The sequence below is a fragment of the Pagrus pagrus genome (assembly GCF_965226575.1).
Source record: "Pagrus pagrus genome assembly, chromosome: 10".
Lineage (NCBI taxonomy): Eukaryota > Metazoa > Chordata > Actinopteri > Spariformes > Sparidae > Pagrus > Pagrus pagrus.
Genome location: NC_140194.1, coordinates 16,981,398 through 16,996,110, shown reverse-complemented (window position 1 = coordinate 16,996,110; position 14,713 = coordinate 16,981,398). Strand labels below are relative to the sequence as shown.

General features: G+C 42.0%; 1 protein-coding gene across 2 annotated transcripts in view; it reads left to right on the top strand.

Moving 5' to 3' along the window:
• Positions 1–3,651: 3,651 nt before the first annotated feature.
• Positions 3,652–14,713, top strand: part of fbln1 (fibulin 1) — a 30,997-nt gene continuing 19,935 nt past the window's right edge. For both annotated transcript variants that reach the window (XM_084364109.1, XM_084364110.1), the window contains exons 1-8: positions 3,652–3,900; positions 8,086–8,194; positions 9,944–10,073; positions 12,537–12,696; positions 13,366–13,428; positions 13,518–13,604; positions 13,720–13,857; positions 13,959–14,096. In XM_084364109.1, the coding sequence (XP_084220235.1) occupies positions 3,846–3,900; positions 8,086–8,194; positions 9,944–10,073; positions 12,537–12,696; positions 13,366–13,428; positions 13,518–13,604; positions 13,720–13,857; positions 13,959–14,096 (880 nt within the window). In that variant the 5' untranslated portion in view covers positions 3,652–3,845. The remainder of the gene's footprint in view (positions 3,901–8,085; positions 8,195–9,943; positions 10,074–12,536; positions 12,697–13,365; positions 13,429–13,517; positions 13,605–13,719; positions 13,858–13,958; positions 14,097–14,713) is intronic.

The window sequence follows — 14,713 nt, the reverse complement described above, 5'->3', positions numbered from 1 at the left end:
CCCTGTAACTGCATGTTAATGGAGTCTAGTCCCTTCTTAAAGATAATATTTTATTATTACCCTCATTACAGTTTACATTTTATAGTTTAGCCACTTTGCCTTTAACAAGTTTTTACAGTTGTGTTGATTAACAGTGAACAAGTCCTTTGGGCCCCAGAGGGCAGCCCTCTGACTGCCCGGCTGTGTAAGCGGCCTTCTGCTGATTGACACAGATGTGGCAAGACAAGCTTTGTTGAGCTTCAAAGGAACTGTACTGCACCCCCGACAACAAGATTAACACTGTTTGAATGCGACCTCGACAACTCCAATTTCCCCCACCCGTGAGCTATGAGGTCAGCTCACGCTGCTGTTTCTAGTTAAAGCCCGAATGATTGGAGGTAGAGAGGAGGGCTGGTAGTTCCATGAGATGTTGCCCTCAGATGTTCACTATGCTCTCAGCAGCCAGGTTTTGGAGCCTGGCACCAGTCTGGCTCTCACTTTGGGCATTCTTTATGCCGTATACGGCCCATTATCTCTTTTCTACATTACACTAAGCTAAGCTAAGATAAGATCAAGAACAGGTCAGCAGTAAGGCTGCTCTTTGTAGTTGTGATAACTGTTACACACAGACGGGGTAGCCACATCCTTGACTGATAAATGTCTCCAAGAGGCAACGGGCTACTCTGAACCTAGAGGTCCTACTGCAGAGTTTAAATATGTTTCCAGGACCGTAAAAGTTTTGCTTCATACAGCACTTCCATTACAATTAACACCACGTCTGCTGTTGTTGTCAAGTTTAAATCACAGCACTGAAGTGTGCCTGAATGTAAGCACAGATTGATTCAGAGCGAAATTAGTGCTTTGCAATTCAACTGACAAGTGAAAAGACATGTTGTTAACTGTGATGGATCACCTCCTCACACAAGTTCTCAGCAAGCTCATTTTTACACCTCAGTCGTGTGTTTTTTTAAGTAGGTTTCATTAGAAAAAATGGAATACCGATATTGAAAAAGGCAGCTGCATTGTCTAAATAAGGAAGATTAATAGCATCAAATTCCAGCTCTGCAATAGCGGTGCTATATAGTGAATGGAGACAAGTGGCTGTCTGGGATAACAATCCTAAATGTATATCATGCATTTTAGAGGGCCAGAACATTCAAAACACTGGTTTGGTCCATTAAAATGTGGTCTTCTAGAAAGTCTGTTAAAAGAGCGCAATTACCAACAGAAAACACAGACTGTGGTGGACTGGGGAGCACAGAGATTGAGACAAGGCTTGTCACACACTGCACTTAAACAGTGCCGTCACACATTTATAACTGCCATATACTTGTGGGCTTTGTATGCCTGTGGAGTCCTGATATCAAGTCCTTGGTGATGTTTCTAGACTGGCTAGACTGGTGGTGGAGACATATGGCTCTGATTAGACGATCATTTAACCTCTCTCTTGTCACCATGCCCAGAGTCGGTAGACTGATTGAATTTGCAGAGGGCCTTAGTTGGTACAAAATGTTTATAATGCAGTCTAGCAATTATTTCTCCGCTTCTTGCCAGCTCGAGTAGACTTGTGTGTGTATGTGCATGCATGCGTGTGTGTGCGTGTGTGGCTTGTTTATACCCGGCTCCCCTCTCACAGTTCATGATCTCTTTGGCTGACGGGGAGCCCACATCTGTGGCACCCTTACAAAAGCTTTAATTCATTAAGTTTGAGGGAAAATGCCTCATTTTCTTTGGTGCAGCTGTGAACTTTAGTAACTTAAAGGAAAATGGTTATCAATAGTAGTTACTACAGGCATTGATGGAATGTAACTAAGTACATTTACTCATGAGTTGTTCCTAACTACAAGTACTTTACTTCAGTACTTCCATTTTCAGGGACTTTATACTCCCACTCCACTACATTTTAGAGGCAAATACTGTATTTTTTACGCCACTACATTTATTTACGAGTTACGTTATCAGATTGCATGCTGCAAAGTAGTGCTTTTCAAAATTGATTTAAAAATCATTTTAATTACATTGGCAATTGGAGAAAAAGCAAATGTATAGACGATATTCACATGGCGTCGAATTTCTTCCGACGTGATGCTCAGATGTCGTGTTCCATTATGCGATTCATATAAACATAGGGAATCTGACCAATTGCTATAATTTTACTGCTTCCTCGCTGATTAGCAACTGAAAAGACAATGGATAGTGACAATCTAGAGGGACATTGGACCATTTTTCAAGGTATTTGCTAACCCATTGGATTCCATTAGACAACAACTAATGTGAGTGTTCAACTACTCCCTTGCTAACGTTACTGTTTGATAATGTTACATGACACCATAGGAAAGGCGGAAAGTAATTCTTCAATATCAACACGTACATATTCAAACCTGGAAGTGAAACACGCAGGAGGCAATCAGGCGGTAATGTTAGCTAGGAAGTGGTTGAATGCTAACGTTAGCTAACTGGATATCGAGTATGTTATTTTGGCTTGAATTATAGCCAGATGTTGATCCAGATTTTCACATTCCATCTTCTTTCAGTTGCTGATCAGCCAGGAAGTGGGAAATGGTAAAGATTTGTCAGGTTCTCTACATTTATGTGACTTAAACAGCTGTTCGACACTTGACCTTCCCACCCTAAGAATGATGTCAGAGGAGGAAAATGAAATGACCGCCATGTCGATATGGTATGTCCGGTTTGATAATCGGCCAGGCTGATACCTGGTTGACTCATATCCATTATTTACTTTCACTTGTACTTTTGATACACTGATTGCCAGGAAATTACTTTTGATAATCAGGTACATTTAATATCCAATACTTTTAAGACTTTTACTACTATTCCTATGAGTGACTTTCACTTTTACCAAAGTATTTTTAACATGATATCTTTACTTTAACTCAAGCATGACTTTTGGCTACTTTTCACTACATCGACTATAAGAAGCTTTAATACCAGGGTCAGATTCTAATTTGATCTGTCATCAAACTTAAAGGTAGCAGTGAATAAATGCAGTTGTGTGCAGACAGTGACAATAAAAATATATATATATATATATTTTGAATCCTCCTATTTCCCCTAAATGAGCTATCCAAAAGGTTGCAAGGCTTATACAGTCTGGACAGAGCCACAACAGATTTTTAAAATACCCCAAAACCGGCTCCAGATGTTGAATAATCAGTACCGTCATTAGTCACAGGCAGAAAAAGTCTACTTTGCCGTTGATGGGAAGACAATTTCCATGTGTGCATGCATACCTTACAGCACAGTAGCCTGAAGACACTTGCAATTCCTCCAATAAAAAAAAATAAAAAAATATGGCAGCCCACATCACCCAAGGTAGTATTTCAGGTCTAGTACTTTCCAACACGCATAAAGTTATCAATCATATAAAACATTTTTGAATTATAGGCGCTTTGTATAAACATTCCTGACAGAATATAGAGCTTAACTGCAGCCTGAGCTCACTTCTGAGTATTACAACCAATCTGTAAGTCCCAAAAGCGAAAGTATATCTTAATTATAACACTCCACAAATGAGCTCACGGTTAATGACGTTCATTTGGAGTTTGTACAAAAAAAGGGGGGGGGGGAAACGTTTTTGATTGGCAATAAGTGGGTGTCTGTGGCCCCAGCCCGCCCCTCACTGTGCCATAATTAGACGCTCATTCCTGCAGTCACGCTGCAACTGCGACTCACTCAACTCCATCACATCCTCCGACCCACTCTGTCTTGTTTTAAAGGAGAACTGCGGTTTATTCTCACATCCTGCAGAATATAACCACCGTCGGATCAAGCTCGAAGCTGCCGGGCAACTTTATTCGTTCAGGTTTTGTTGTTGTTGTTGTTGTTGTTGGATCTCTTTTCATTCAATGGGTCCGTGCGTGGTGCTGCTCTGCTCTCTGTTCGGAGTTCTCCTTGGCCAAGGTAAGTTACCTTTCTGTAACTTGACGACTTTTTAATGAATCAAAGCAAGCCATGTGAATGTTAGTGGTGTATGATTCTGATGTGTGTGGATGTTATATTGCAAGATGACTTTATTACGCGCATTTATACATGAATGGGCAAAGAGTGAGACCAGAGTGAGACCAGGGGAGGTGATGAATTTGTCATCGGACTAGTTGGGGCATGTGATAAAAGCACAGCTTTACAGAGCTGGGTGCTTCAAAGTCTGTCTTAAAATGCAGGATTCAAAGTAGGATTACAATTTCATTACATATATGTAACAAAACATCACAATTGCTGCTTTAAAAGGATGACAATTGTTTGTTGTTTTCTTTTTCACATTGTTTACCTCAAAACTTACAATGACAGATGAGGTCAGTTCATCTATAGCTATAACTATAGTAGCTATAAACTCTTTGCAAACTGCATTATGGGATCAAAAAAAATAAAAAACTCTCTGTCTTTAACTCTCCCTTTCATTCATTACTGCTTTGCTTAAGCCATTGCCCAGATTCAACTTGATTTAGAAAGCGATAAAGGAAGATGTCACATCGCATTAGGAGTGTTAAAGTGCAGTTTAACAGACGCTGTAAGTAAGAGCCCTCACTGCCATGGCTTCTTACTTTCTGCCCTGCAAGTCAAAGGCCAAGTGCCTTGGTATGCTGTGATGCTACGTCAGAACGACCATCGTCTCACCAGGACGGGACGATCTAGACAGAGGGGTGTGATTTATACTCGAGCGCCCACAGCAGGGTCACCCAGGCGTGGGATGAGCCGTATCGAAATGCTCATGATCCCGTGGTCACACATGGGGCAATTTTCACAGTCAGCAGGACCACTTTTCTCTAAGCTGCCTTCTCCGTAGGGAGGTGTGTCACGGGTCAGATTGGAGTAAAAGCTATCAGCTATCAGCTTAAACAGTGACGTGACCAAAATTCTTAGAAGTACCCCTGTGTGTCATGCAAAGAACTATTCGAGGAAGGAATTTGACATTGATGATGCTTAACACAGATAAGTAAACAGTATTGTAGCGTAACAGCCTTTTTCTATCACTAAGAAACCTCCAAATTAAAGCCTCAAGCCTGCGAAAGAGATGCACACTGCTGTTGCAAGGCCAACTACTCTGTCTGGGCGGAGCTCCACCACTGGGCTCATTTAGCCTTGTTTACATGAGGCGTCTAGACGCAGGCAAGCCATGTGCTGCTCTGCCAAGACAGAATGGCCCTCAAAACCAGCACAGCCATCCAAGATGAAAATCAGCCGTCTCCAGACAGACAATGCATCACAGAGACAGAGGACAGACAGACTGCATCGAGAGTGGAGCATGGCTGCGCCTGGTTTGCCTCTTTTGATAAAACAGCAGCACACAGTTAAGTTTAAGGCACTTCTGCTCTTTCAATTTAGGTTCGCTGAGCAGCAGACAGTGGTGGCGTTGGAATGACAATGTGATGCCTAGTGGGTTAGATGCCTTTCCAGTTTCAATACAAATTGAGTGTTTTGGCAAGAGGAGGTCAATCACTGGTGATGGTCAGAAACAAGAATGCTTGAACAACTTATACAAAGTCATACACACTTCTCTTGACATTTATATGGGGCATTAATGGCACTCTTTTAAGTTTCTGTTATCGTATGTTTGTAAGCAACATATTGTTGTTGTAGTCTGACTTGAACCTCCTGGTCTCACTTCACAACCAGAGGTCTTTAACATTCAGAGACAGACACAGAGACTGAGAGGGCCTACTTGGTAGTCCCATGTGAAAAGCTTTTAAAATGCCATCTCATTTCATCCAGCTGCTACGAGGTTTATTGGCCAGAGGATTCTGGGACGTGCCAGACTTCCAGTAGTCAGTAGTGAGTCAGCTAATGTGGCTGCCTAGTAATAAATCCTCTGTCCATATTCACTCCGGTCTGCCAGGTTAATCATCCTTCGTGTAGTAGCAATGGTCACAATGTTTTAAAGGTCTAGTGTGTAGAATTTAGGGGGAGCTATTTGCAGAAATGGAATATAATTCATATTTTTTTCATCAGGGTTTAATCACCTGAAACTGTCTTGTTTGTCTTGTTTTTGTTACCTGAGAAAAAGCTTTTTACACGGTTGATGCCTGAATGGAGGGATGGGAGAGGGACACCCTGCAGTGATTGGTTCTTACCTAAGTTTACAGTGAAGCAACCCATAACAACAGCAACAGCATACAAGTGTTTCTTACAGAGATTTCAGCATTGAAGAGTTCAACTGTATCTTACTCGATTCCCCTGAGATTGCCAGCTGTAGTTTCTCTGGTAAACACACCAACCTCTTCTGCTCGTAACTGTGTCTGTGGGTTAGGCAGAGTGGAGACGCCGGGTGTCCACAGGGCGAGCTACCCCTCCACACACCGAGCTTGGATGTAGGACTAACTATACTTGGCTTGGAGTGGCTGTCCACCCATCTGGACATCCGGACTGTTTGCTCTCTCTAGCACAGAGATACTCCGGCAGAGAAGAGTGGCTCCAGAAGACTGCGGAAAGAACACAACCAAGTTAGGACATAACAATCAATCACAGAACAGCGACCAACACAGTGTCCCTCTTCTGTCCCTCCGGCTCATCCATTCTAGCATCAACCACTGAGTCCACCATGTATCACTGCCATGTTTCTATGGTAGCCCAGAATAGACAAACCAAACAGCTCTAGAGGGAGCCTTTCATGTTTTTAGCTGTAACCACACAACTAGATTTGACAAAATCGTGCACAGTAGAACTTAAATTCTGTGCTTTGTTTTCCTGTAGACTAAACTGGAGAAATGACTCACTTTCTACAGAAAAACTGTGTTGTGTTAACTTTAATAAACTCTTAGTCATTGTTGTATCCTGCCCATACTTTGCAGGACTGGGTTTGAACAGTAAGCCTGGAAACTTTCTGAGGGTTTTATTGTCATGCTTATTTGTTTTGTTACAAAGCTTATCAATGCAGAATCCTGTTTGTGATGATGACTATTCCTTCTTGTGCTTCATCTTTGATTTAATGGTTAAAATAAAATTCCCCCTGCCCCTCAGGGAGAAAGCAGCAAATCTATAAAACTAAGGACTATTCCAGACACTTGTCCTCCCTACCTGATCTAACTTATTATCTAAAGTTGCTGATTCTTGCCAGACTTCTCACGGCATGACGCTGTTTCTCAGACAGATGGGTTTGTTCAGCCCATTTCACAATCACTATCCCCTATGATTCAGGGCTTTCAGTCACCAACCAGCAACGACTCGTATTCTATTACAATGGATCAACAGAATTTATTTCACAGTGAGTTTGTTTTCTCTCTTTTTCTCCCGGTGGACTTATTGTTAATAACAATTTGGCGCACTCTTCCTGGTTTGAGCCGAAGGCAAAAAAAGTCCAAGGGGACGACCTGCCAAAGCTATTTCACGTTTGGCAGATCACACAAACCACAGGCAAATGAATGTACTTGATGTGATTGTGATGGCTGATTGTTTACAGAGTCGGGGCATTCCACGCTCTCTAATCCACATGAATAAACAGCCAGATTACCACAGAGTTGAATGTGCTCCAGTCAAAAATTCTCTCTTGTGTCTGCAACAACATATCCATCATTCATTGTCTTTGGCAATAGAAAATGCCTAAAGCCAGTTTAAATTGCCAGACAGATTTTGAATTTTGTTTTTTTCCATCTTTTAAAGAACCCCAGGCAACCTGCCTTCAATGACAATGGCAACATCCTTTTTCATTTGCGTTAGATATTAGATTTTAACATTATAACCCCCTTAACCAGCAAAAACAATTTCAAAAATCAAATCAAATCAAATGAACTTTATTTGTCCCGCAAGGGAAATTTATCTTGGGCAAGTGGCGTCGTAACATAAACAATCAGCACTTTCATTTTTGCAAAAAGATAATGTGTTTGTCAAAGAAATAAGACAACAGCTTCGAACATGTATGATAGCAAATGAAGAGTCTTTGGGGTTTTGACTGTTGATTGAACAATAGAAACAATTTAAGTGATGTCATTTTAGGCTCTGGGGAAAATGTGATGAGCCATAGTCCCCTCAATGCAGGAAAACCAGACTATATCAGATATCGTCCGTCTAAGAGAGCACAGTAAATGTGACAAGCACAGATTTACCACCTTTTCACCTGTTCACTTATGCAATAAACATGCCTTGTGTCCGTAGGAGCAGAACAGATTTCGATGGAGGACTGCTGTAAAGATGGTCAGAAGCGTGCCAACGATAACAAAGACTGTGCGTCAATCCCTCTCATCTCTGCGTCAACCGCATGCATGTAAGCAGGTGCTATCTGCAACTTCCTTCTCTCTGATTGTAAACGTATACACCATGAGGCTGAAGAAGGCTGCTTAGAACTCTTGCCTGGGGCTTATTCCGATATACAAGTCATTAACTGCTGCACCCTTTGTGACAATCTTACATTTTCAATCTGCACCACAGAAGCTCCTGTGGTATTGGCCCCAGGAGAGTCGGCCTGTACCATGTATGCGGGAAATATCTGCAGGCCCTTAATATGAGATTGCTTTACCTTACTCCTATAAATCTCCAGGCACATTATTCACTTCACGTGAGAGCAGGAAACACTAATAGTGATGGGATAATAACAGGTCTGCTGGTAACCCTAGAAGGTGTGCTGCCACAGGTTCGGGGCCCATAAGCCGGGGAGATCTGCTGCTGTGAACACTGATGGCAAACACATTTACCGTAGCCACCCTAAGTGATCCCAAATTTGTCTAAATTATATGGTGAGTGGGAGAGAGGAAAAGGGGCAGAGGTTTGTGGGGGAGCAGGGTGGAAAAGGGGCGAGGGGGGGTCAGAAGAGGGGCTGTTTCAAAATCCAGGAAATACCTTAGAGGTGAAACGCGACATAGAGGGACGATGGAGAGACGCAATAACAGGAAATCTTAACGATTACTTCAGACACCAAAGGGGAAAAAAGCATGAGAGAGAAAAAGTGGAGAGAAGAGGAGAGAAAAGAAAAAACAGGAGTGCGGCTTTGCCCTTAAAAGGTTCTGCAGAGGAGGTGTGCGCCCTGACGTACATTTGAGATCTTCAGTAGTTTATGTGGAAAGAGATTTCTGGTAAGAGTTGATAAAGAGGCTTGTTGGAAATGAGGGAGAGGAGAGGTGAGGGGGCGGCGTTTCATGCTTTCTTTCTTGTAAAATTGAGACAGAGATCGAGACCAGACAGAAACAGACACCCACTCTTAACTGATTAGACTGCACGAACAGACAGCGAACGCTAGACAATACAATGAAATCCGATCAAACAGATATTTTGATAATAATATTCACATGTTACGGGAAGATCCAAATATTGCTTTTGGCATTTTAACAGCCATTGCAGTAATACGCTGTGTTTTATTGATCCCTGTTGGGATTAGACAGATGTTATGATCCTCCCGAGCAGGGAGCTCGGAGTCCAATCTGCAATACTTCCTGTACCAATGTGTTGCTCACTTTATGCTTGTGGCAATGTTTCATAAAACATGCCGTCACTGATTTCTTAAGAAAAACGGCATGATTCCACTCTTGTGATGTCATTGATCCCCAAGCAAACTGTATATACTGGCAACTGATACTCAGCCAAGGAGTTGCTTACAGGACACAGCATGCTTATCTTAAGGGAGTGGTTTGTTTTAGTGGTATTATTGTAACTGTGAATAAGGAGATGTGGAGGTGGACAAATGTTCATCTTGGGACTTATATGTTGACTTGACTCAGGTCTAAAACAACAGAACAAAGGCCTCGGGGAGTACTGCTCGACCCAATTTAAGTCCAGCGATGTCAGTTGCAAAACACCATAAACCTCCATGTCCTCCTCTGAATTAACACAGGACTTACTCAACCCACTCATCCACGCATTTTTAGTTTGACAACTCCAAGATCCCCATCAGGCTTGCCTCAGGCGGATTTTAATGGGCTACACTTTAAGGCAGAGTTGTGTTGCACCGAGGAGATTATTGATAGAGCCGAGAATAAATGCACCGCCTGTGTTTTTGTGTTGTGTTTTTTCCTGCTGACAGGATAGTACAGGAGCAGTGCTGTGTAAAAGTGCTTGAGGATAACATGTGCGCTGTTGGTATCAACGTGGCCAAAGACCAAGGAGCCTGCGATTCTTTACTCACCAGCACCTGCGAGACCAAGACTACAAAGGTGTGTTTGTATGTGTGTATGTGCACATTCACATGTTTGTGCATGTGTGCCTTACCAACTGAAGACACCATAAAAGACACAAAAAGACAGAGTGAAATCACTGCGTGCACCAAAAATCTCCCTCTACACAATCAGTGTATAGTACATCACTCTGCTGGACAGCCAGTTTGGAGGCAAATGATTGATGAGAGCGATGGTGTTTGTGTGTGTGTGTGTTTGTGTGCACTGTGAGCAGGATGAGGCATGTCACTCCTGGGAGGAATGGAGCTTGTTGCTGTCAGATAGATTATAAATTCTGCTCTGACTCTAGAATCTTCTGCAGGCTCTCATCCAAGCACTTTTCAGCTGCTATTTGTTTTTTTCTCCCCTAACTTGAACCTCAGAGTGCCCCTTTATTTGCACAAAATACTGCACATCAACCCAAGATAGTCACTTTGTGGTGCACTTTGTCAAAAGCATGCAATAGTTGGACATCTTGTCATTACTTTACTTGATGTTTGCGTTCTTAAATGTAAAAAGAAAAGTCAGTTCTTTTCTCATACTGTCCATTGCTTCAGCACCTATACTCATCCTCTGTCTGAACACCGTCTCTTTAAAGACCCCTCCCAAAAAGCTAGGTCTGTACTGATTGGTCAGCTCTCACAGGCTTGAGCTGGCACTGCCCATCATGTTTTCAGCTCTGGTCATGTTTTTGTAAAAATGGTCACGCTGGGGGCGTGGCTGAAAGCAGTGAGTGCTTTTGTGACATAACAACATTAAGGAGCTAGGCAAAGCTTCTCAATACAGGCTGTGAGCATTTCTCTGTGGATTATATGTTTTGGTAACTTCACGGTATTCATACAGCAGCTAGAACTACTTTATAATAAAAAAAAATATATGAGGGGATGAGATGGTTTTATCATACTCTTGATAAATGTTCAAGTCAAGTTTTACTACATTTACTTTAAGGCTTCCATTACATTATGAAACAAGAAATGATAATCAGTCACCACCTTAAACCATCAAACCATCAGCTTAGATCAAACTCATACAAAACGGTAAAGTTGTTAATCTGTAACATTGGGACAAATGGTGAGAAATTACAAAAATATAAAAACATTTTTAGGAAATATACTAATTTGAGTTCCTGCAGAAGGTTAAACAAAAGATAGATACCACTCTTGTGTCCTACACATGGAGCTACAGACATGGTTAACTTTGCAAAACAAAGGTAAACAGCTAGCCTGGCTCTGTCCAAAGGTTAAAAAACATCTGCCTACCAGCGCCTCTAATAGGGCATTCAGACCAAACGCAAGGCGAATTATTTGCACGTCTGTATTACATACGAAGTCAATGAAGAGATGCAAATAGATGCAAATTCACATGTATTGAAAAATATTGAAAAATATGATATTGAACTCAATCGAGGATTTCGCTTGACATTGTGTCACGAAAGCCTATAGGCGTTGACATTCACACTGACGTCATGACGTAAATCTGATGTCCAGATGTTGGTGGATGACAATGGAGGAGAGGATAACAATGACGCGAAGCGAATATTCTCTCATTTGACTGATATTGTACAAAACAGTGATTATAGCTGCTTTAAATGGAAGTCTCTCCGTGCTTTAAATCAGTTTTATGCGTGGCACCTGCTGTACTTTCCTGAGATTTGTTGATTGCACAGTTTTGAACCAGGGCCTAGGTACTGTTAAAGGTCTGCTTCCTTAAAGTTGTCTGAAAACTTAAATGTTTTCTGGGACAGTGTCGAGGCCACACAGACATGCACCCACATGTAAACAAACACAGACAGACAGGGTAGCAGTTACCTACTGGCACACAACAATTTGAGCTGTAGTATTTGAAAGGCTTGCGTTCAGCTCTGCTCTCACCACCGCTACACTCATACGCCCCACATGGCTACATTTCAGGTACCTATCCTCAATGCCTCAACCAAAACACAAATACACCCATCCCCCACACACTGCACCTTTCATATGCCTCTCCGACTGATATCACCAGGCTGCCATGATGATTGATTGAGCGTGCTTCAGCCAGAGGGGATGATGTCATCTCATCACTGTCTGTCTGTCCGTCTCGCTCCTTTTCTTCTGTCTGTCTGTCTGTCTGTCTGTCAGTCTGAAGCCTGTCACTCAGTTAGCTTGTCTTCTCAGTCAGCCTCCTTCTCTGCCTGCCTGGTTGATTGAGTGCTCGGCTTTTCTTTCTGAATCACACCCTTCCATTTGTCAGTGTTAAAGCCCGACTTATCCACCTACAGTATTTCACCGACCAGCATCATCCCACAATCTCCTTCTCCTTGTTTGTAGTTGTGGTTTCATTTCCTGTGGTGCATTAGAGAGCTGAACTCTTTGTGAAACCGTGTTTTTTCTTTCTCTCCAAGATATTGTGTTTCTCTCTTGTGTATGCTAATGCCACATCTTGCACCGAAGCTTATTCTATTGTTTTCTATTCTCTGTTCTGCAGATTTGCTGTAACTGTTGTCTTGTGGGGAAGGAAGCCCGGACAAATGGTCTACCCTGTGACCATGACCTGTCTGTAGGCTATCAGTGTAGCAAGGTGTCAAGGGTCTGCTGCATGGAGGGAGCCCCAGACAACCAGACCACACCCATAGGACAACTTGAATGTGGGTGAAAAAAACAGTACCATTTTTTATTTCTTATTTTCAAGTTTGTCTTCATCAAACCTTCACAGTAGGGGTGGGAAAACAGAAAAAAAACTTCATCCAATCACATTTAGTGAGTGTTAAAATCAAGGCCCCACTGGTGTTGTCAAACATAAGCACACACTGCCCCCTGCTGAATCTAAGTGGTCATTGCTTTTTAGTCATTGCTTTTAGCTTTCAAAGGAGGTACTGTAAACAATGATGACACATTAATGAGATATTCACCTTTTGGCCGAACACATGCAGGTCAGTTTCAGCTGAAGGACAGTAACTCAGGAGCTGGCAGGGATTTGATGTGTTCCTCATGAGCTCTCCAGCAAAAATACCAAAGATCTCCTCATTCCTGGTTCTCAATCTTGAGATTATTAGTCGTATTGAATAGTAACTTAGATAGATAGATTTTTACTCATGGAAGGACAAACAAAGACATTTGAAGATGTCCCCTCAGCCTTGAAGAAAACTGTAATGGACATTTTTTTGACACTTTAGTTGATAATGAAAATAATCATTAGTTGCAGCCCTTAGACAAAAGAGATGTACATGGGATTGCTTTTTAAGACAGAGGCATAAAGTGTGAGACATATGCATTACAAACATACACTATAAGGATGTCTTTCTCCTCTCGCACAGTACCAAACCATGATGAAACTAACGAAAAAGGAGATAATCCAGTATTAAGTGATGAGTGCAAAGGTAAGGTTAAAAGGGCTTTTCTAAACATTACTGATTCAAGCTTGCAAAAGATGGGACACATTGTCAACAAGTTTGTTTTTCTTTTGTAGGGAAATGTGCTCATAGCTGTGTGGGCAATGACACTTGTGCCTGTCTCAAAGGCTACAGACTCAAACCGGATAAAAGGAGCTGTGAAGGTAAGAAGTGCTCATCCTCATCTTTGAATTGTAATTGTTTTATTTGCCAAGTCTCTATTATAATACTGTCTCTGATCAGCACAATAAGAGAATCTCTGCTTTCAAACACTCCCAGATATCAACGAGTGTTTGCTGGGAGCCAGCAACTGTCGGGGAGGAGAGCGCTGCATCAACACGGAGGGCTCATTCCGTTGCCAGAGAGAGGTCAGCTGTGGGACTGGTTATGAGCTCACTGACAGCAACAATTGCAAAGGTCAGTCAAACTCACCTCAGTTCTCCTCTGTTACTGCATATCTGAGTCATGTTTGTTGACAGAGTGTTCAGTACCTATGTTCCTGTGATTTCCTTCCCCAGATATTGATGAGTGTGAGACTGGTATCCATAACTGTGGCCCAGAGTTTCAGTGCCAAAACACCCAGGGGTCGTTCCGTTGTCTCCCTAAAGTCAAGTGTGGTGCCGGCTTTATCCAGGATGCCCTGGGGAACTGCATTGGTGAGCACTATACTAATGACAACAGCAAGACATGTGTGTCTTTAAGACGATTTTTCAATAGGTCAGTCAGTGTTTTTGCATGCTGGTATGGTATATAGAGCACAGTTTGTGGAAAACTAGTGGCCAAACCTTAACAATTATTTGTGGCTCCTCATAATTTTAGTGACCCCCTGACGTTTTGCCTGAATGAAAGTTCAAATCCAGATGAAGAGTATATGCTCTTCAGTATATAAAATATTTGTTTGTTGTTTTTGGTGTAACCTCAGACCTTCCATCGAGGACCACCATTTGGCCCAAAGTTTCACTCATACACAAGGAACAATGAAGTATATTTACCAAGCTCAATGTCCTCCCTAAAAGGATGGACCTCTTAGACTGTAGATATTTTAGGATCTTTCTTCTTCCACACTTTCCTCTCATTCCTCACAAGATACGATACGATACGATACGATACGATACGATACGATATGATAGGTTACGATACGATACGACAGGATACGATACGTTTTGATATACTTTATTGTCCCTGTAGGTAAATTTGTCTAGGACTCAAATGCTGCGCACATGTAGCTGCTTTTACAGTGGCGATAATAGCGCAAAAAATGTATATTCAGTTA